General features: G+C 42.6%; 2 protein-coding genes across 13 annotated transcripts in view; one reads left to right on the forward strand and one right to left on the reverse strand.

Annotated features, from left to right (window-relative positions):
• Positions 1 to 20,896, forward strand: part of LOC144826538 (uncharacterized) — a 1,868,758-nt gene that overhangs the window by 224,743 nt on the left and 1,623,119 nt on the right. The gene's annotated exons all lie outside the window — the stretch shown is intronic.
• Positions 1 to 20,896, reverse strand: part of RBPMS2 (RNA binding protein, mRNA processing factor 2) — a 242,757-nt gene that overhangs the window by 128,470 nt on the left and 93,391 nt on the right. For both annotated transcript variants that reach the window (XM_078684971.1, XM_078684970.1), the window contains exon 2: positions 17,810 to 17,887. In XM_078684971.1, coding sequence (XP_078541097.1) covers positions 17,810 to 17,887 — 78 coding nt within the window. The remainder of the gene's footprint in view (positions 1 to 17,809; positions 17,888 to 20,896) is intronic.

Genomic DNA, 20,896 nt, shown 5'->3' on the forward strand with positions numbered 1-20,896 from the left:
TGACCTAGAGGCTTATGAAAGCTTTAGTGAGAATGCTTCAATGACAAATATTCTAAAAAGGCATTGTGCAGCTCTGTTCAGTGTCACACAGTCTAACTATTGTTCAGTCAACCTGTATAAATAGGTTGAATATACAAAATTGGAGTCATGCTCTCAGTTCACACAGAAACTAGAATAACCATGGATATCTAATATTTCGTATTTTCTAGTCCATAAATCTATAACAATGTCCAATGGAGGCAAGTAGGATAACTTGTGTAAACCATGATCCTGCAATTTGAACAGGATAACGACACTTAAGCCAAGTAGACTTTCACAAGGGGTAGGCATGCTTCCAAAACATAGGTAATTGTAAGATTTCTCTAGGATCATTCTTTACTACAAAGTAGGTTTGGTAGATAGCCCAGAAGAATGCTCAGACATACTCAACAGTACAGGTAAATATTGAATACCTCACATCTATTGTTTCTAAAGTGAACAGTACCTTTAATTGGCCTTATCCTTTATTTCCCACTTGTACGACATGTGCATCACATTTTAGAAGTAAAGTGGACCTCAATTTAAATGGGAGTAGTGTTTCGACATCCAGTGGATCTTAGTACAGAGATAGGATTTTAGTTCTGATTAACGAAGCCAGGGAACGACCTGCATTTAAATTAGAGGAAGGTAGACCAGATCTGCCTTTGTGATTGGATGAACAGATGAATAGTCCACCCCACCCCCCAAAAAGAAAAAACAAAAAAAAGATTTAGGAGCTACCTTCACCCACGCAGCTACCTTTACACTAACATGTGTCTGTATTAACACGCTTTCTTGGGTTCCTTTTATTACCCACTAAATGATAAGTAGATATAGCACCAGAACTCTTATGGAGCAAAGGTGTATGCGGTGCAACTTGTGACCACCATCTTCTCCCCCTTAACCCTTTAAACACAGTTGCTTGCTAGCAGCCTTACTTCAGGTGAATTTCACTAGTATCATTGATATAGACCAACCACTACTAATCAGAATTAGCTTGGAGAAGCAGGGGGTTTATCCAAACTTGTTTGGGAATAGACATGAAATACATTTTGTTTCGAAACTGCAGCAGTAGGCAATTGAGTTTAGGTTACAAATATAGTGAAGTCCAAAGCTTAGCACTCATTTAACCTAGCTCCGCGTCCAAACATTCACATTATACCAGTACTATATTAATCATTTGGAAATTGGACGTAATGGGGATTTTCTGAAGTGGGTCAGCCCAAAAAAATTTAAAAACAGTGTAGCAAAACCTTAAAAAGCATCATGAATAGGATTCCATCAACTTTTTGCCAACCTTTAACTGGGAGTAGAACCTCCAGTTTCATGGGTGTAAGTCTGGAAATTGGTAGTCCATAAAACAATCAGTCCTGTTAATGTGGTATATTGCTTTGATTATGAAAATGTCAAGTAAAATAACTAGTTATTTGGGGATATAACCAAAGCGATTTTTGGAGTTGATATTCAGTGACACGTTTGTCATCTACCTCTTACAAAGGAGGGGTCAGGAAAAATATTTACCATGCTACTTTCAAACTAAATCACAAGGTCAGAACAATCATGAAGCAAAAGCCGACTAACAAGTCAGCAGTTTATGCACTTGCAGACCGCCACTCAAGCGCTTCCAGCAGCTATTCTTCTACGGCAATAAAAACAAAGCATTAAGTCAGTTATTCCCATAGGCATATGTCTGCAAGCACGTGTTACATTGGCATTTCCTAGCAATGGTTACGTGCATAGTTATTAAAGATTCGTTCTCCCAGTACCACAGACATGGAGCAGTGAGGGCATATGTAGAGTGCAGGCAGACATCCCAAACTGTGCCACGAGTCAGGGTTTTCTTCGAATGTGTCAAGTAGGTATGTTCTAGCAGACACATCTGAGGCTTTAAACGCCAGTAGACTTGCCAAAGGCTTGTAGAAAAGACTCTTGGAAACCGCAAAAAAAAAAAAAAACACTGCTGGATTCTAAAGGTCAGCAGTTTGAGAGGGCATGTGCAAATAAGCATACATAATATTTTAAATAATGTGGCATGAAGTAACGGGAAGAATACTGTATTTCAGGTAGGGTCAAGTAATTTTAAACCACAGTAGTGACAGGTGTTTGATGGGTAAGGCGCACAGCTGCATTTGGGACCATGCATTCTGTGAAGACACTGGGATGGCATGTGCTCTGACAGGCCTCTGCTCTGGAAACGCTTGGCTGGTATAGAGGCACTTGGTCAGTCCTAGTTGGTCTTGGTCCTGTAAATCTGGGATTGAGTATATAAGACTAACACAATGGATATGTATGGGGTCTTCTTCCAAGAGTCCCAGGGCAGACTGTACACTGGGCTCAGCTTTTCACAAGCAGATTTACAACTGGCAACCTGAGGTTTTCCATTACTATGTAGCTCAAAGATAATCAAGAACACAACTTTAGCACTTAAAACGCAGTATCATGAAGTAGACCAGTTCATGACTTACTCAGAGGTGATGTGGGATTAAAGCGTTGCAACTCAAACTTATCCTGCGTCCAGCCAGTGCTTTCACTTACAGAATGATGCGGAAGGCAGCAGTAGACTTTTCTTCCACAACTAGCCACTATGACCATCACAAATCATTACCAGCATAACCATCATTGTAATAGTGGTGCACAGCCATGTTCTTCTAGGAACGATATTTACTGATGCCTCAATGGGAAAATTGACCAGTAGCCCTTATAATGGAAGTTTTAGAAAAAACTGTTTATACAGTTGGGCCACCTTTTTACACAAGTTTTACATTTTTCTTACCTCCCAGAGCTGCGACGTTGCTCTGTTCTTTTTGGTGTTTGAGGTCCAGCATGCAGATATGGTTAGCAAGGGCACAGGCATTCCAAGTAGCATGCTCTTACTCAAAGCCCTGCTGCCATTTTGAGCCAAGTATTTGCATAAATGGGCTACTTACCTTCCACCAACACTTTCAGTAGCAGCCATTTGGCCTCAAGTGGCACAGGCAGGCCCGTTACCTCCCTCATGGTCTCAATTCCAGTCCAAACGTTTTGGATACGTGGACAGGTCCAAAATGTGTGGTAAAATGTTCCCACCACAGCCCCTGGGGCATTAAGCCAAGTCAATACGACCCATATTTAACTTTCGAGCTAGAGGGGTAGGACCTATGCAGTATCCATAGCTGCACCAGGGTGAACCATGCCCCAATACCAATCTCGCTGGGGCTCTAACACCTCGCTCCTCTCCTAGTAATCTACCATCCAGGGCTTTCCAAGTGAGGCAAGACAGTCAAGCATATTATTTATAATCTTCCTGCAGGATGGCAAAGACAGGGGACTTGAGGAGACTGGAAAAACCAGAAACTAGTCCAATAAACTTAGTAGCCGGCATAGCTCCCGAAGAGGTCTCAAAAGTTTAATAAAAAAAATCTCATTCTGTCCAGAAATAACATTTTTAGGAGCAATTCTAGACAGTTGATTTTAAAGCCTTTCAAACACAAGAATCTTCAGAATAAATGCATTAGTTTGCCTTCAAGAAAGGCCATATCTATATTAAATCATTCCACAGAATGAAGTCTTGCATTCCTCCAATACTGAATTGTCTGCTATTCATAAGACCTTTGCAAAAATAGATCGACAAACCGTGAAAACTAGGATCGACGATATCAAGATCACACCAGAAATGAAAACTGCTATGGTTTGGTGGATGCAGAAAGGTGGCACATACTTGCGCCCAACAGTCAACCTCAATATGTCATGACCACTGGAGCATCTCTGGAGGGCTAAGGAGGTCCTCTCCAGGACCTTAAAGTAAGCAGCAAATGGATGTTCCAGGAGTAGATGCACGAACTTGCTAGAACGGGAAACCACCTTAATAACGAATTTCTAACAAGTGGGCTTAACAAAGAATCCTAAACAACGACCTGTACCTGAACCATGACCTCCTTAACCACTACTGTAGCTAAACCACGAGCGCCTTAACTACTACTTCATTTACAACAAATTTGAAGCGGTAAGTATTTATAAGTACACAAATATGGTAAATGGTTTCAACAGTTCATATTAGTATAATTGGTTTAATTAAAGAATTCAGCAATATGTTTAATAAAAAATGATTTTAAAAAGCAAGTACAGCACATAGTGATCTATCGGTATTTTTTTTTTAAGTATGTGACAAGGTTAGGAGGATAAAAGTATGTCTTTGTTCATGACGTTGAGTTTAAAACCCCTACCTACTGCAAAAACTGATACTGGACTAATTATAAGCAGACTTTACAAGCTGCAAATGAACAGCACTTTTACAGTAATTTTGGGGGAACTGAAAGGAAATTACTGACCCTTTGGCTGGACGCTTTGCTGCTTTGGTCCGGTGTCTGACTGCAAGGGGAAGCTGTGGGTGTGGTGCTCCCTGCCTCCCGCTGCCCCGCTGTAATTGACATCACGCAGTGCGGCCGCCGAGGGGAGTGCAGCCCACCCAAACTACAAATCCCAGCAGCCCATGCGCCACGTGCGCTCGAAAACCGCGCCAGGAGGCGCCTAAATACAGCGTGAGCCCCGCCTTGCGGGACGCCGGGCAAAGGGCGGGCCGTTTTGTGGCCGAAGGAGGCTGGGCCCACTCTAAAAATCGCGGGATCACCACCAACTGAGAAAGTAAGTCCGACTCCATTCTGACACTGAGCATCTGTTATGTGTTGTCACCACATCCACGCAAAGTAACTGCTCTTGTCATTGTCACTTATCAGCAAGATCTACTTGGACAAGTGATCACCCATAGGTACCTTGATCTGGTTACGTCCTCAACAACACTTAACCAGCAGCTAATAACTTTGGAAGGAAACTTACTTGGGGGCCAGTCTTAACAATAGTTTATTTGCATCTATGGCTGCTAATGGCGAAGAAATCATGCAAGTCGGAGCAGTGGGAAATTGCAAGGGTACCTTGGATGACTATTTTAGGAAACCTCCCACTGATATAGACAGGGATTGATCACTGGCGGAACGCAGGGCTGAGCGGCGCCGCTCGATTGAAGCTATTAAAAACAAACAGACTCCCTGTGGACATACTATCACACTCTAATCCAGCGGGCGCAGGTTCTACATCAGGCACGGAGGACGTGCTATCCACGGAGGGGATCCCTATGCTCTTGCGAGATACGCCACCCTCAATGACTGCCCTTAACGTGGAACAAAATAGTTCTCTAGATATTAGCAATACTAATGCCACTATAGAAATTATACCCGATACTCCTCGAGTAATGGTAGGGATCATACAAAAGAAAGCAGGGAAACGGGAAGCCGCTAAAGTATTTGGTCCACCACCAAATAAGAGAAGGAGGAGAGGAGGTCTGCCACAAAGAGCTAAGATCAGCCACACTGATTTTGGGAAGGGCAACAAGGTACTTGTTGCCTCAGCTCCCACTATAAAGGCTAGACTACATCTCGAGTTAGGACAGGAGGCCATACCAAAAATAATATCGCCCACACACAGCCCCACACTAAGTGCACCAAGTACCAGTTCAACATCTTCCAGGGATTGCACGACTAAGGAACAACTATCTTCTGTCTCCCTCGATAGTATTGAACATCTACTTAAGTCATTTACCTCCCCTATATTGGAGAGGTTGAAGAGGTTAGAGCAGCGGCTGGGGGATCTAGAAACTGCCATCACCAACAATGCAAGTATTTCCATAATTGCACCTAAGCAAGCACTACTCCCCGCAGCCGTAGGTCCATCCACCATCCCTGTAGCTCAAAGGGATGTAAATTCATCTACTAAAATTGTCGCAGGTAATTGCCAAGGGGGGGAAGTTGCAAAAAGCAGACCATCAACTCCCTCCACATATTCTTAAGGAATTACCAAAGAAGGCAAGTATAGTTTATGGAGGAAATGGGCAAGGGGCACGGGCATATCCAGATAGACCAGGAACCACTAGGGTCCGCCAAGTTGAATTACCACCAGACGCGGTTCCCTATGTGGTTGTACTCACAGGCGTCCCCATACTACAAGCTGGCAGGAGGGAAGGCTTCAGCCAATTAAAAAATAAAACCATGCACTGGCTTAGCCAGTACAGACCGCTTCCAAGCAACACAAATGGCGAGATTGTCCATGTACGCAGACTCTCCTGGCTGGGGAGCAGAGAGAAAGATATTGAGGGCGATCTCATAATTATAAATTTTAGAGATCCAGCCGCGGTTAATTACATCTTAAACTGGAATACAAGAACCAATGGTACAACCATCATTCCCCATGATCTAACTTATTTTTACCCAAGACCTCAGGTAACTCCCTTAATGTCTTTAGGGGCCCCACCCAGCTTATGGAACAACCTTCCCACAACTCTGAATAACCAATATGTGTGGCAGGCTCCCTACCCTATGATCCCAAAAAACCCTTACGGGGGGAATAACATCTCATAGGGGACATAGAAATAACTATAGTGGATCAGACCACTCTCAAGGAACTAGGGGAATGGATCACTTGCTGCCATTTACCCCCTTTGAGCATACCAATCGATTCGCAGCACTTTCAGGCTTGGATGACTGCGAATGACGGTTGGGGCCCCCTCCTGATAGGTCACCAACATACAGGACAATTGACAAAATATTTAATGTCGGTGCCCAAAGCTATACCCCTGCTCCTGTATATATTACGTCCGAGTTAGACCCTTGCCCTATGATAGCCCCTCATTCCAAAATACAAGCTTCTGGGGTAAAAGCGTTGGTAATCCCCCAGTTAGATAAATTGCCTGGGACCATATCCTCCGAAATAATGAATATTTCGGAACCAGTCACTGAGATATCCATGATTGTAATATCCCCTCTTGAGATTACACCCCGTGATATAATTGAGCCAGCCCCTGTGATATCAATGGAAATAACCACCAATAAATACGGAAGTTCCTGGTAGCATATTAACATGGAACATAGCGGGTCTGGCCCCAAAAATAAATGATGCAGATTGGCGGTCAGTAACTATGTCCCATTCAATTATAGCTCTACAGGAAACATGGGCTAAGGAAGAATCCCATCTGCTGGGTTTTAAAACGTTCTTTACTCCGGCAGTTCCGACTAAAATGGGTAGACATAAGGAGGTTTGTCTATGTATTTGTCTATTTCCTCGGGGCTTATGGTCCAAGGGTGCTTCCTGGATTCCCCTTTTTTCAGATCTTAAGGGTATCCTGGGGAGCTCTGGAAAACTTAGCCATCATGAATTTCTATAATAACATCCCGAGAGCACAAGTTGAAACTACACTTAAGAAATTGTCAAGCACCCTTAATACTATTACAGATAGTTGTACAGGGGATATGGCCCTCCTGTGGGTAGGGGATTTTAATTGTCCATTGTTCTCAAAGTCTACAAGGAGTGTGTGGCTGGGAAGATGAATCTATAGGCCCAACAAGCCACTTTGCCCACACTAAACTAGGGGACTTACTTAATAACTTAATGGTGGACCACTATGGCATTTATTAATGAGGCTTGCTCTGTGCCTAAAACATTTGCACCCACATTTAGCGCAAGAGGGCCAAAGTCAACGATTGACTTTGCCTTACTATCGTTACGCTATGCCTCATTGGTTAATAACTGGGAGACTCTTACAAGTGGCATTAGCGACCACTACCCCATTTCAGTTAAACCTGGATACGCGGCCTCCTGATATTCAACTTAATTATGTTTAATACTTTTCTTGGCCAGCGTAATGGATTCTGTATTAAATGGGAGAAGGTAATACCAGAGAGTTTTCAAAAAAATCTAGTAAACGTCTCCCTTAAAGAAATTACTAAGTGTTTGACGCCAGAAGAGAGCGAAGAACAAGTCTTGCTCTCTTAATAAAATGTGTTTAATTAAACACCTTCTGACTAGAGAGCCACGTAATTTAGTTAAGAAAACCCCTGGGTGGTTTGACCCAGATTGCTCTAGGGCACTGCGGGAACTGAAAAATATATTGCATGCTACCCCACTAGATAGAGTTCAGGTTCAAAGGGCAAGGCGCAAGTACTGTGCCGCTTTGATTAAAAGGAAGAAAGATCTAAAAGCTGAAGCCTGGGAGGCACTCCATACAGCAGCAACACAAAGGGACACTGCTGCTTTCTGGAAGGCTGTCAATGCTCCTTTTTACCAAGACACCCAAGGTCCTCACCTAGATAATGCTATCACGGCCCAGGAGTGGGTGTCCCACTTCCAGGCCCTGTATAGCAATAAGGCTCTGCCTGCACTAGCTCACGAAACACCGATACCTTTGGAAGAAGAGGATCCCCCGTTCCCTCTTGACATGCAATTCAAACTAGAGGAGGTATATAAAGCCCTAAGGGAGAGTTCAGCCTCGAAAGCACCAGGACCAGACTCTGTCCCTATCGATGTTTTTAAAATGTACCGAGACCTGTGGGCTCCTCTGCTCACTAGAGTTTTGAATTGCATGACGAAAAGAGGTTTTATCCCAACCTGGAAGGAGGCAATCTTGGTCCCGATATACAAGAAGGGGGATAGGAATGACCCTGCCTGCTATCGTCCCATCTCTTTGTTAGATGGCTTTATGAAGATGGCGGGCAGGGTCATTCTTGCTCGCATTCAGGACTGGGTGGAGGGACAGGAAGTGTTGTCTCCCTTTCAGTATGGGTTTCGGGGAGGGCGAGTGACAATTGAGCAGGGGCTGAAGCTTTCACTAATCATTTCGAAATATATCTACGCAAGGAAATCAAATCTGTATGTGACCTATGTGGACCTCAGCTCTGCTTTGACTGCGTTTTGCACGACGGTCTTTGGCAGATGCTGAGGGACATTGGGCGGGACAATAAAATAATTGCATACATCAGAGAACTCTATGTGGAGGCAGGTGCCCGAGTTAGATACGGTCAGAAGGGGGAATGTACAGACCTTTTTAAGATTAGCAGAGGGGTAAGGCAGGGCTGTATCCTGTCCCCCTGCTATTTAATCTATATATCAATGATGTGGGTTCTTGCCCAACAGCAATATTATGATTACCCTGTAATCAAGGGCAAACCCATCCCCATTTTACTTTACGCCGATGATGCGGCTATTCTCTCACAAACCAAGGTAGGACTCCAGAAAGCCGTACACACCTTCACTAATTTTATGAATGTGAGAGGGTTATGTGTAAAAGTTTCTAAGACGTTTACTATGTCATGCAGTCTAAATAAACATAGACAACCATGCCCAATTGTTTTAAATAGGAAGGTAGAGTTAGCAGATATTTTCAGCTACCTGGGGGTCCACTTTGACAGACAAGGCACCTGGAAGCCGGCCGTTAAGGCACGGGCTGTGGCATTTAACAGAGCAGTCGGGGCTCTTATGAATTTTGCAAAGAAAATAGGAAACAGACCAGCAGTGGAGCTCCTCCGAATATTCAAATCAAAATGCGTGGCTATTGGGACTTATGGGGCAGGTATCTGGGGTTGGCAGCAAATGGAGATCCAGCGAATTGAGAACAGGTTCCTCCGATTTATAACTGTTACATCAAGGAGCACCCCAATATACGTATTACACCCCGAAGTTGGCCTCACTTTTATCACGGATATTATAAAACTCGCCCCAGTATTACTTTGGCACAATTTCTGGACCAACCCTGCCACAGAATTGAATAGATCTATTATAGAGGACTGCTTGAACTGTGATGGCCTGAAAAACATCAAATGGCTTACTTATATTAAGAACTTTGTCGGCGAGATTGGTCATCCAGAATATTTTACGGACCCAGCATCACTGGAATCTCTCGCGACCTACGCTGAAAAAGATGCTGTTGGAACATTTGGAACTACAAAGGTGGAAGGACGAAAGGACCAAAAAAATCGGTCATGAGCCACGATGAAGTGACATCCCAGAGGGGTCTCCAGTTGTATCTTGCATTGGAACACCCCTACATCACCGTAGGCTCCTGACTCCCTTTCGCCTGGAAACCTTTTATAGACTCATATTACTTCCAACTTGCAATGATTGGGCGAGGGGGAAAAGGCTGTGTCCCTGTGATGACAAATCATTTCAATCAAATATACACTGCACTTTGTTCTGCACTTTATATAGCCATTCGCGAAGACAAATTTTAAAGCCTCTTCTGTTAACTTGGGGCCTAAGGAACTCAAGAGTCGCTTATAATAAACTTAGGTCCTTAGATGATTGCCTCACTATTAGTACAGTGAGCCTTTTTCTGAATACAATTCTAAGTGTGAGAAAGTCTACCGTCATGTGATAATAAGAGTTAGAGGTTTTTTAATTATAATCTTTTTTACTGTCTGTACTGTTTTATTCTTAACCTTTTAACGAAGTCAAACCTTAGCAATGTTTAAATCAGATTGAAAATAATGATATTTTTAACTGTCTTTTTATCTGTATACTTTTATGAATTGTTTTCAATTTGAATAAAGTCTTTTGAACTGAACAGTAATTTTGGCAATACTGACATCTAGTGGATGGATGTAACTTGACACGGCATGGTTAAAAATACACTGAATTATTTGGACAGCACGCAATCAAAAAAAAATTCAATAAGTGACCAGCGGAAGTGATGGTCCAATTTCCAAGATAAGGATTTTCGGCAAGAGGTAACACAATTAGTAATGGTCGTGGCAAAAGCATTACTGAGTTCTTTGAAAAGGGCTGATTTGCAGAAATGCATTGCTTCAGCGCAAGTCCCTGGGCCAGTCTGGAACAGTGGAGGCACAAGATTCTGTATTACAAAGAGTTTATTTGAAGTGTTTAATTTAATTACATTTTTTGAATTGTGTTTCAGACATGCGATGTTATGAACGGTGTGGTGGTTTCAGAGTATGTCAATAGATTAATTTTCGTGGTTCATCAAGTCGTGGTTCAGTACATAGTTTGGCTTTGGTCGTTGTTTAGCCTTCGTGGTTTAGGCATTCGTTATTTAAGTGGTAGTTTAATCATACATTCTGGTAGAACACTGCTGTAGTTCTAGGACTTTAGGCTTTTCTCTTGAGAATAAAAAAAACTCTACAGTACTGGTTCACACAGGCAATATGACCAGTACATTCTACTTAACTAGCTAGGAGGAACCCAAAAAAACCTGCTTCTGCGGTCAAAGGAAGCGCAAGGCATATGGAACTGTATCACGCAAATAGATCGCTTAAAAAGGTAGAACATGTGCCAGGTATAGACAACCAGTGAACAGACTCTAAAGTGCCACAAATTGTAGCCAACATAATAGGATTTTTGACAAATGGGATAACCAAACCGGACCTATTTGCGATACCTTAACCGAAAGGGTTGCTTCCATGGCTGCAGACTTTCTCTCAAGGGATCATTGTAGTGGGGAGGGGAGAATGACTTTCAAATTGCTGAACTGGAATTTGATTATGCCAATCGGCTCTTCATTTTGTTGAAGCTTGGGAAATCAATAGCCAGGTGGAATTATTCCAGTGTGGCAGAGAGCTCTGGACAGGTAGCTTCTCATTTCAGAAAGGCAAGATTCCGCTCAAAACAGTCCAAGGGATGCTTACAATAAACAAAGACCAAGTAGTTCATCCAGCATTAGAATCGCTCAATTTGTCCGCTTGGTTCCTGAGGACAATTAGTTTAGACTCTTAAAAATAACATGCCTGCAGGGACATCCTGGCCAAAGCAAGATCAGACTCTACAAACAACTTACAAGGCAAAATGAACTCTTATGCAATGGCTTACAACCGTCCCCCTTTTTGGTCTACCTCGGAGACTACCTTACAGCAATCTAGGTTCAGAAGAATTTTAAACCAGTAATCTTTATGGTTAAATAGATCAATGAAGGTATTATGGGGGACTTTTTAGAGTTCAGTTAAACACCTATTCATTGGCAGCTTTGCACTGCTAGCTCAGCTGATGTGAAGTCATTTCGACCTATCCATAAACTAGACTTAAACACCCTTCTTTGAAAACAGCCCTACGTCTGGCCCAAACTTCAGCTAGAATAATTAGTGACATTTAGGCCTATTTCCATCAAAGGACTAGATTTTCAGTTCAAAGGAGAATAAAGTTATTTGAGAGTCATGTATTGGTGACTTGCTTCCAAAATCTGTAATTCAGTGGACAGCTTTTAGTACACAGAATTTCAAACATATTTTGACAATCCAAGCAGACAGGAAGTTCAGATATTTTAAATTTTGTTCTGTCTTCGTGCCTCTAAGAAAAGGTCAGGCTCTATCAACTTGTATAGCTGGAGGAGTCTGTCAACATAGCCTGCTGCCGCCGCAAAAGCAGGACCACCACAATGTACTGCCAGGGTTTGACCTCGTTCCACAATGAGAACAGTCTCTACTGCTCAGTTTGTTGGAGGTCTTTACCCAATATATGCAGGACACCACATGCAAAAAATATTCTTTAGACACGGTCTAGATTCCTCCAGGAATCAAGTTACAACCAGCAGTGGGTATAGCCGTTCTACGACCTTTGCTCCTGTTAGCTGGGCTACCTTTATAGATCCGCAAGTATGCACACACAGTTTAACTTGCCTTGCTTTAAATGCATTCCCAACTTCGCATGTATTAAACTCAAATTACTGCTTACTATTCAGATTGAAACATAGGATTAGATTAAAGATTCAATACTGCAGAAAAAAAAAAGTTACTAACCTGTACACTGTGGCTCTTCAATATTAACATCTTTCATAGATTATCAACCATCTCATTGGATACCTAATTTATATTGCCTTTGCACTTTAGCTAAGAAACATGAGTTATTGTGGCCCTTTAGGGTATAGGAAATTTAGCAGCTGCCCTCCGATTAGCTAGACATCCGCTCATTCCAACACAATGAGCATGTTAACCAAGTCACCCATTGAAGATTTGGGTAATGGCTTGCTTTATACTAATAATTACTGTGGGACTCCCACCTAGACAACATGGAAGATACAGACGTGAATCTATGAACGCTCAATACTGGAGAACCACACTGTACAGTTAACTTATTTTATACCAAGGCTGCACACAGGATGAACTGCTTTAAACCAGCTTAATAGCTGGACTTTTGGGATCCACAAGCTATTAAATGCAGTCCTCCTCCCAGACTATTATATAGTCCTAGTCTTCCGGTGCGAGTAGGAAGGTGGGTGAAGTTGAGCATATGTAATGAAGACCCAAAACTAAGGTAAAAAAATAGGGAAAGACTGGCCAGTTAGCCATCTGTTAACATGTCGAGTAACTCTTGAGCAGGAAGAATCGCCAAGTTCTAATTGAATCCCTACTTCCATGTGAAAACCAATCTTGAAACTTTTCGTGCTAATACTTAGCAACATCACTTAGACAAACCACTGTGACTGCATTTGGTCGAGACTTCAATATGGAAAATGCAATAGAACTCTACAAGCTGCGCAGAACATAAAGGTAACCAGCATTGGTAATACATCAGTTTAGCCTGTGTAATGAATAAAGAGCACATCCATGTCATGGAGAACAAAAGAGCTCCGCAATAGATCACACTGTAGTGGAGAGGTTGTGGCGCCGCGGCCAGAGCTGATTCAAGAGTTGGGGATCCTGGTTCGAGTGTCGGTGGCGCCGCACAACATCCTGTGATCCTTCTATGCAAATCACTTTAATATCTCTGTGTAATACATTGTTATATAAATATACTGCGAGAGTAAAAGGCAAAAACTTTATGAAAATATAGTTCCAAAGCGGATGTCAACAGTATTTTGGGACGGGAAACGGATGAGATGCAGACTGAACAAGCATTGGTAAATGCAGGTAAATACACTACAGCCAATAGAGGAAAGGTAAGTGGCATGCATAAGAACCAGTGAGTAGTCAGGAAAGAGGAGGCGGGATGCAAGTCCCTTTTAAGTTTATAATGAAAACAGATTTAGCACAGCGCAAGGGAAACCCAAAAAGCCAGTCTGTTTTGCGAAATCCTCACATACACAGCCGCATACTGCATTAAAATAAACAAACGTCTACATGCTTCTTTAATAAAAAAAAAACAATGCTAAGTTTTCCTCGTCGTACTTTCAAATTAACAGCTCAAACTTCAGTGTCAAGTGTAAATGACCCAAGGCATCTGTGGTGATCTTAGCATCTCTGGTAGCATCCGACAGCCCTTGGCTTCTAGGATGTGCCTAGAATGTGGGTCTCCTAGGGATGTTTAAACAAAAGTTCAGTTGTCTTCAGCTTTCTGCTGTATGGGGTCTCCATGTAATCATGTACCTGAATAGACATTTAATCTAGTCTTTATGCGAGGCCGCTTCTTGAAGAGGACGTACTTCCACATCATCCTCCAGGGTATGATGTTTTTACAACTTCAGCTGTTTTTTCATACACTGAAATACTGCGGAACCAAAATCCCTATAGGTAACAGCATGATTAGTAATTCCCTTTTGATTTTCTCCGATCTGTCCTATTTTTGCTCTGCCTGGTGAGGGTAAAAACACTTTTATTAGCCAGTTCTTTCCTGGTATTGTTATCTCGGAGCAAGGAACAGCGGTGTGATGCAGGTTTGCTGAGTACCTAGGACCCCTCAGTAGATATATTTACAGTTATAATTAGAACATACTCAGTGCCATTTATCTAAACAAAGCAGCAGGAAAATGTATTACAGCTCTACCACCAAGCTTATATTGTACAATCATTCGTAATTAGGTGTAAAGGCCATCAAAGCACGTTTTACATGAGGCTGGAATGTACTGTTGAAAGGTCGGGTTTGAGGTCGGAATCAGGTGGTAAGGAGAAATAATGAAGTAACTTGAAAGAACAGATTCAAGGAAAGCGCAGATGAAGACGTTATGAGCAAGAATAAAGGGAGCAATAATTTAAAATACGAATTAACTGAGAAGAAAGGAATTCAAGGCAAATTTCTTTAAAATCACTGTAAAAATGTCTTGATTTTGCATTAAGCTGAAAATCTAATTCAGATAACCACTGATCTTTACACTTCGATTAGAAAACACCCAAGATCAAGAAATAGAAACTGAAAACATGAATATTTCATTTAAGCTTTCCTGTCAGTGAAACCACATCCTCAAGTTGCAGGCTTCGTAACGAAATCATATTGCATATTTATATTGATTTTGTCAAGCATTAAAAAAATGTAAGGACTCTTTAATAAAGCGGTTGGTTAACATACCGAGCGTGAAATCCAAAAAGCTTTAGCACTAACTCAGTGGAAGTGTCCAAGTAGGATTAATACACTGTATTCAGCAGTTAAGCGCAATGAATTATTTTTGTTCTAGAAGCAGCATAGCACACAGGAATATGTAGAAGCAATTTTAATTAACTCAAATCAGTAGAACTTTGACAATCAGTATGCCATCCCCTTTCCATAGCCCTCGCCACTTCTACAGTTATATCAATCATGAAGCAGGTTTAGCTGCATTTGCTTAAAGTTGTATGGACACCGAGCAACCACAAATCAAGATAGCCCTTCCCTATATACTGGAACATAAACTGCCACAACTACTGAAGTAAGTAGTGCATTTAAATTTGCTTACAGTACTATTGCAGGTTAGACAGTTTGACCAAGAAGGAGAATCAAGTGGATCCACACTATCCAGATAAGGAATTATCCAACTTGATAGTGCCCGTAAACCAAGAAAACACGTTTATTGCTTATGAATTATCATTCAGTAGGTCATTAAGATTGAAGGCTGTCCAAAACATTATGCAGTGCTTTAGAGGCATTCATCTAGATTGCAGGCCCACAGGAAAACAACTTTAAAGAACAAGGACAGAGCCAGTCGTGCAACTTCAACTTCGATACCTTGGAACACGCAAGTAATCTTGAATACCTAGCAACAGAAAGTCACAACCAATGAGTTGCAGTATACAGATATGGTTCACAAATACATACATTAGGTTAAAGGATTATTTCTCTCGAGTACTGATAAGGCTCACAGCCCGAGAGATTCCTGAACATCTAAATGGCACCAAGCAATGTAAGGTGAAACTATATTGATGGTACCTGCAATGGAAGGGAACAGCACCTGTGTCCATAGGTAGTCTAGTAGATATCCACTAGACCTTAGGAGGTCAAGATGAACACAAGAGCAAAAAGCCCAAGAGCACAGTCTCAGATCGTAAAGATGTAGGTAAACAGGTCATATCGATTGGTCAGCAATTTGCCTCTAGTCTTATGGGAAGTATTAAAGCAATTTTAAAACAATGGTCAAGATCTTCGGTCTCCTTGTACTTCTTTGGGGATTCCACCTAAGCAAGACAACAGGGGCAATGAAAGCTGTTGTAATGAAAACCTAGTGGTGTAGGTTAGAGGAGGATTTATTGTTCTTCGTTGCAGAAAAGTATATACTACCACCAGGAGCAGTCTACCTGCTGCTCAGCCCATACTCTGACTCAACCTCACAGGCACCCTAGCATTCCATTGCATCACCAAGCACTGCGACATTCCTTACAGAACATTCCCACTAGCTGAGCCAGCAGGGACCAGAGCACCAGGAAACGTGTGGTAAAATACACCAGATATAACAAGAGCCCCAACACAGCCTTCAAACTTGGTGCTCGTCAGAAGGAAGCGGGCAACCTTCATCTCTTCACACTATGTACTCCTGCCCATATAGGCCCAGAAGTTCAGAAAACAGCGGGACTATACCAGTCTTAGGCATCTGCTTAATATGCCAGCTTTACCACCACCAACCAATTTATATCAACTTTAAAGGGTAAGCCAATCAGGAGGAGGCACAGTTTAAGGCTTGCAGAATAGCACCTTCTCAGAATATTTCATGCAGCACAGGGGAAGTGAAGAGATGCAGTTGTCCTGTGGCCAGTATCTACTCATCTCGAAAAATCTATTCCTTACAGTAAAACAAAGATCTGATGCACCCGTGAGGTTAGTAAAGTCTTACCATAATATGTTAACTTTCATGAAGGGTTAGTGATGGCAAGTGTGCAAACACGTTGAAACGGTCCTCTTCGGATTCAGTTTACAAGGGAAGGCCAGTTGGTGGTAGCGGACTATAGTTTTATTAACCAAGTAATGAATTGTTGCAGGCAGGCAATAATTGCTGTACTTGTGAATAAAGAAATTGGTGATCCACATTGTGGGGCTTAAATTATCTCCATTTGTAGTTCGAGAGGTGGGACTGTCCCAGGTGATTAACAACCCTAAAACTGAAACCTAAAAGAAACCGTGTGGGAGGCTGTTTAATGAGAAAAATGGTTTGATAGCAAAGGCATAGTGTTATCGCACAGGTCCGTAGTGGAAGTCTTCTGCCAGAAGAAATAAAACAAAACCCAAGTGGTGTGAATCTTATGGCTGTAAGACTGGGCTTCCTCCATATCACAGTATTTTAATTTAATTTATAGAATCACTCCCCGTAGCAGTTACCCAAATGGCTTAATGTGCTCTCATTACTTTGTTCTCAAACACGTTTAGGGGATCACAAAATGGAAAATCAAAATAATTGCACATAGGTACACGCTTCAGGTTTAATTAGTGAACTTTGAGAACCCTAAAGTACTGTTCATGAATCTAGGGATTTTCCACACCCAGGTCACCCACTTCGAAGTTACTCCAAGTACCTTCACCAAAGCATTTCTTTCAACAAAACCTCACTGGTGAGGATTCTGGAAAGCAGATGCCAGTAGGGGTTAGTCCTTGACTACACCAAGAACACGGAATGCAAATCATGATCTATGGACTTTCCTCCTTCCCTTTGTGCAACTTTCTTACAACACGGACTGCTCTTTTAATGATCGTACAAATCAAGCAATCAATTTATCAGCTTTGCGTATGGCAACGATAACTCACATTTTCAATATAGCACGCATGCACAATCTAATCTGGACTTCCCAAAAACATAGGCTGCATAAAACAGATGTTACTTTTATACACTGGCAGCTGAATACAGTTCACCCGAGCAAAATGATTTTATAGCTACCTTGAATGGTCTGAACAGTAGATACAATTCTCTTGGCTTGATGTCAACTGGAAGTCCGCTCACAAATAGTGTTCGTACCTGGAAGGGTTAAAAAGCTAGACATTAGGAAGGAAAACTCACGCAGACAACCACAAAGTCAAGCATCCCAATTGAGTTACCCTTCAAACATCTGGACATTTGACTAATGGAGTAAAAGCAACAAATTATGAATTGGATCCTGGCACAAGTTCTCTAGACAAATTTTCACAATACTAATGTTAGAAATGGTGTGTTCGAGGCATATGAGCTGCAGATCTTACACTGTGCATTAGATCACCAGCTGGTGTTGGGCTCAGATGATTGCATGTTGTCGTCGTCTTGGAAGAAGTCTTTGTAATCACGAGATAGGCAACTCACTCCTCCCTTGGAAGATAGTGTGCATGGGCATCGGCTCCATCCTTAGATGGTTTTTTTCCGCCACTGGGTTCAGAAGCAACTTTTCTGCTCCGGTACGAAAATAGACTTTTCGAATACGGACGAGCAAAACTTTCTAAAAAACAAACTTTAACTTCAATATACATAGACTCAAACTCATCACTTTGATTCCGGTCTTCAACGCGGGCCGTCGGGCCTACCCACGCGGTGAGGCCTACACCTCATGGAAAGGACATTATTCAAAAAATGCCCTGGGTATGGAGCAAAATTTCCACACAGCGACCATCACGAGGTGTGTAACCTGTGTCCATCACCTGAACAAGACTAGTCTAGCTGCACAGCTTGTGCATCCTTTCGATCCAAGAAGACCATTTGAGATCGGAGGGCCCATCGACGCGACATGCAGAGATCAGCTCTGGAACCTGTGGATATCTTAGACGAAGGTCAATGTGTCCCAGAGGAAGATTCCAATGATCTCCAGATCGTATCTGAGGCAGATTGATTACTCCATACCATCAGGTCAACGCATGAGTACTACTGCCCCTACCCCAGCCCAAACACCTAAACTAAAGGCGAAGGTCAAAACTCGCCTTCGGGGCCCAGTCGAGAACCAGACATTGCTTCGAAAGCACCGCCATCGAGCCCAGCTCCGAAGAAATCAAAGTCTTCCAGTAGCTCCTAACCGAGCAAACCGCACGTGCAGATACGACCAGCTCCCTCTGCACCGAAACTGAAAGTAGTCCTGGTCCCGAAAGACCCAGAAACACTAGACTCCCTAAAGACAATTTGGCACCGAAACCCATGAAACCTGCTTCTACCCCAAAATCTTCTGTGCAAAAACCCACAAATGCCGCTTCAGATTCCTCCAAGCCCTCGAACCACGCCTCGACTACGAAGAAGATTCCTTCAATGCCGAAAAGTACGCCACAGGACTATACAACTCCTAAGGCTAAAGACCAACAAAGACCAGGTCCGGAGCCGAAAAAAAATCAGCGCCGAAAGCATTTCCTGAAGAGCTTTTTAGACCCGATCCTCTGCAAGAGGATATATATAGACCCAGAAACAGGACATGTTTCAACCACACTACATAGGAAGAGGAAGTCAGATACAGCACCTACACCTCCAGTGCCTGTCAAGAAGAAGGACTCTGCCACATCTCCTATGCACCCTTCTCCTGTATCTCCCTCTCCTGCTCTCCCTTTAAACATTTCACCTCAAAATTCTGTTCATTCTCCACAACATACACCTCAGGATGCGGATGATCCGTATAGCATGGGGGAGGAGGGAGGGGGGTGGGGAGACCCAGATGGCCCTTTTCCCTACACATCAGGTTCTCCAGACAGAGTATCCAAACCCACAGGATATACCAGGTATTCGAAATATATCCATCTAAACCTTCTCCCCCAGAAGACAATATTGGGTTTGGACACTTAATTCATAGAGCTGCCATTTACCCCAATGTCACCATGCATTCAGATGAGGCAGAAGAGGATTTACTAGACACTTTTGAACATTCCCAAAAATGTGCAAATACAGCCAATGATTAGAGTTATTAAACATGCCCCAGAAGTGTTTAAGATACTGTACAGGCTAGAATCATAAACCCAAGGATAGAAAAAAAAATACAGAGCAGCTCCTGGGGATCCTGCTTACATTAAGGGACAGCTACCCTTAGACTCCCTAGTAGTTTCAAACGCTAGAAAGAGGGCAAACTCAATCAGGAGAAGCACCCCCTCCTTCTCCTGATAAAGACTCCAAAATCATAGATGCTTCAGGGAAAAGAATAGCTGCTCAAGCTAGTAATGCATGGCTCATTGCTAACACAGGAACTCCTAGCAAGATAGGACAGGGCTCACTGATCAGCTAAAGAAGCTATTACAACATATACCTGATCAATATAAGGCACAAGCAGATGACCTCGCACCTCGCAGATGACCTCGCACAAGAGGGTAAGCTTATATATAAAATGCCTCCATTAAATGCGCACTAGATGTAGCAGACACTGCATCCAGGGCAATAAACACCACTGTCCTTAGACGGCACAAGTGGCTACGCATTTCAGGATTTAAGCAAGAGGTACAGACTACTATCTTAAATCAACCATTCAACCAACAAATGAAAAAAAGACACTGATCCAGCCAAGTCTATGGGAGCTTTGCAATCCACCCAAGCAAAAGGCTCCTTTCGTCGCTCCTTTTACAGAGGATGCTCCAAACAAGCTGGGGCAGACAATTCAGCTTCCTTTAAAACTAATACACAAGCATCCTCTAATAAAGGATATTATAGAGGATGCTACAGAGGCAATAACCATAAGGGAAGAGGCCGAGGTAACAATCAATCCTCTTCCACCACTAAACGGACTTCCTTCAGCTCCCCCAAAAGCATACCACTCCTGCAGGGGGGATTTTAACAGTTCCTACCTGTCTGGAATTCCATAACAGACAAGTGGGTAAGACAGATTATCCAGTATGGTTACTGCCTAGAGCTTACAGCTACCCCTCCAAATATACCACCCAGACCGCATTCAATGTCCACAGAATATCTAACGCTGCTCCAACAAGAGGTTCTCATTGCTACAATAAGATGCAATAGAGCTAGTTCCATTGCAACATCAAGGAACAGGGTCTACTCACTCTACTTCCTGATACCCAAAAAGGATGGGACACTAAGACC

The sequence above is a fragment of the Lissotriton helveticus genome, chromosome 3_2, assembly GCF_964261635.1.
Source record: "Lissotriton helveticus chromosome 3_2, aLisHel1.1, whole genome shotgun sequence".
NCBI lineage: Eukaryota > Metazoa > Chordata > Amphibia > Caudata > Salamandridae > Lissotriton > Lissotriton helveticus.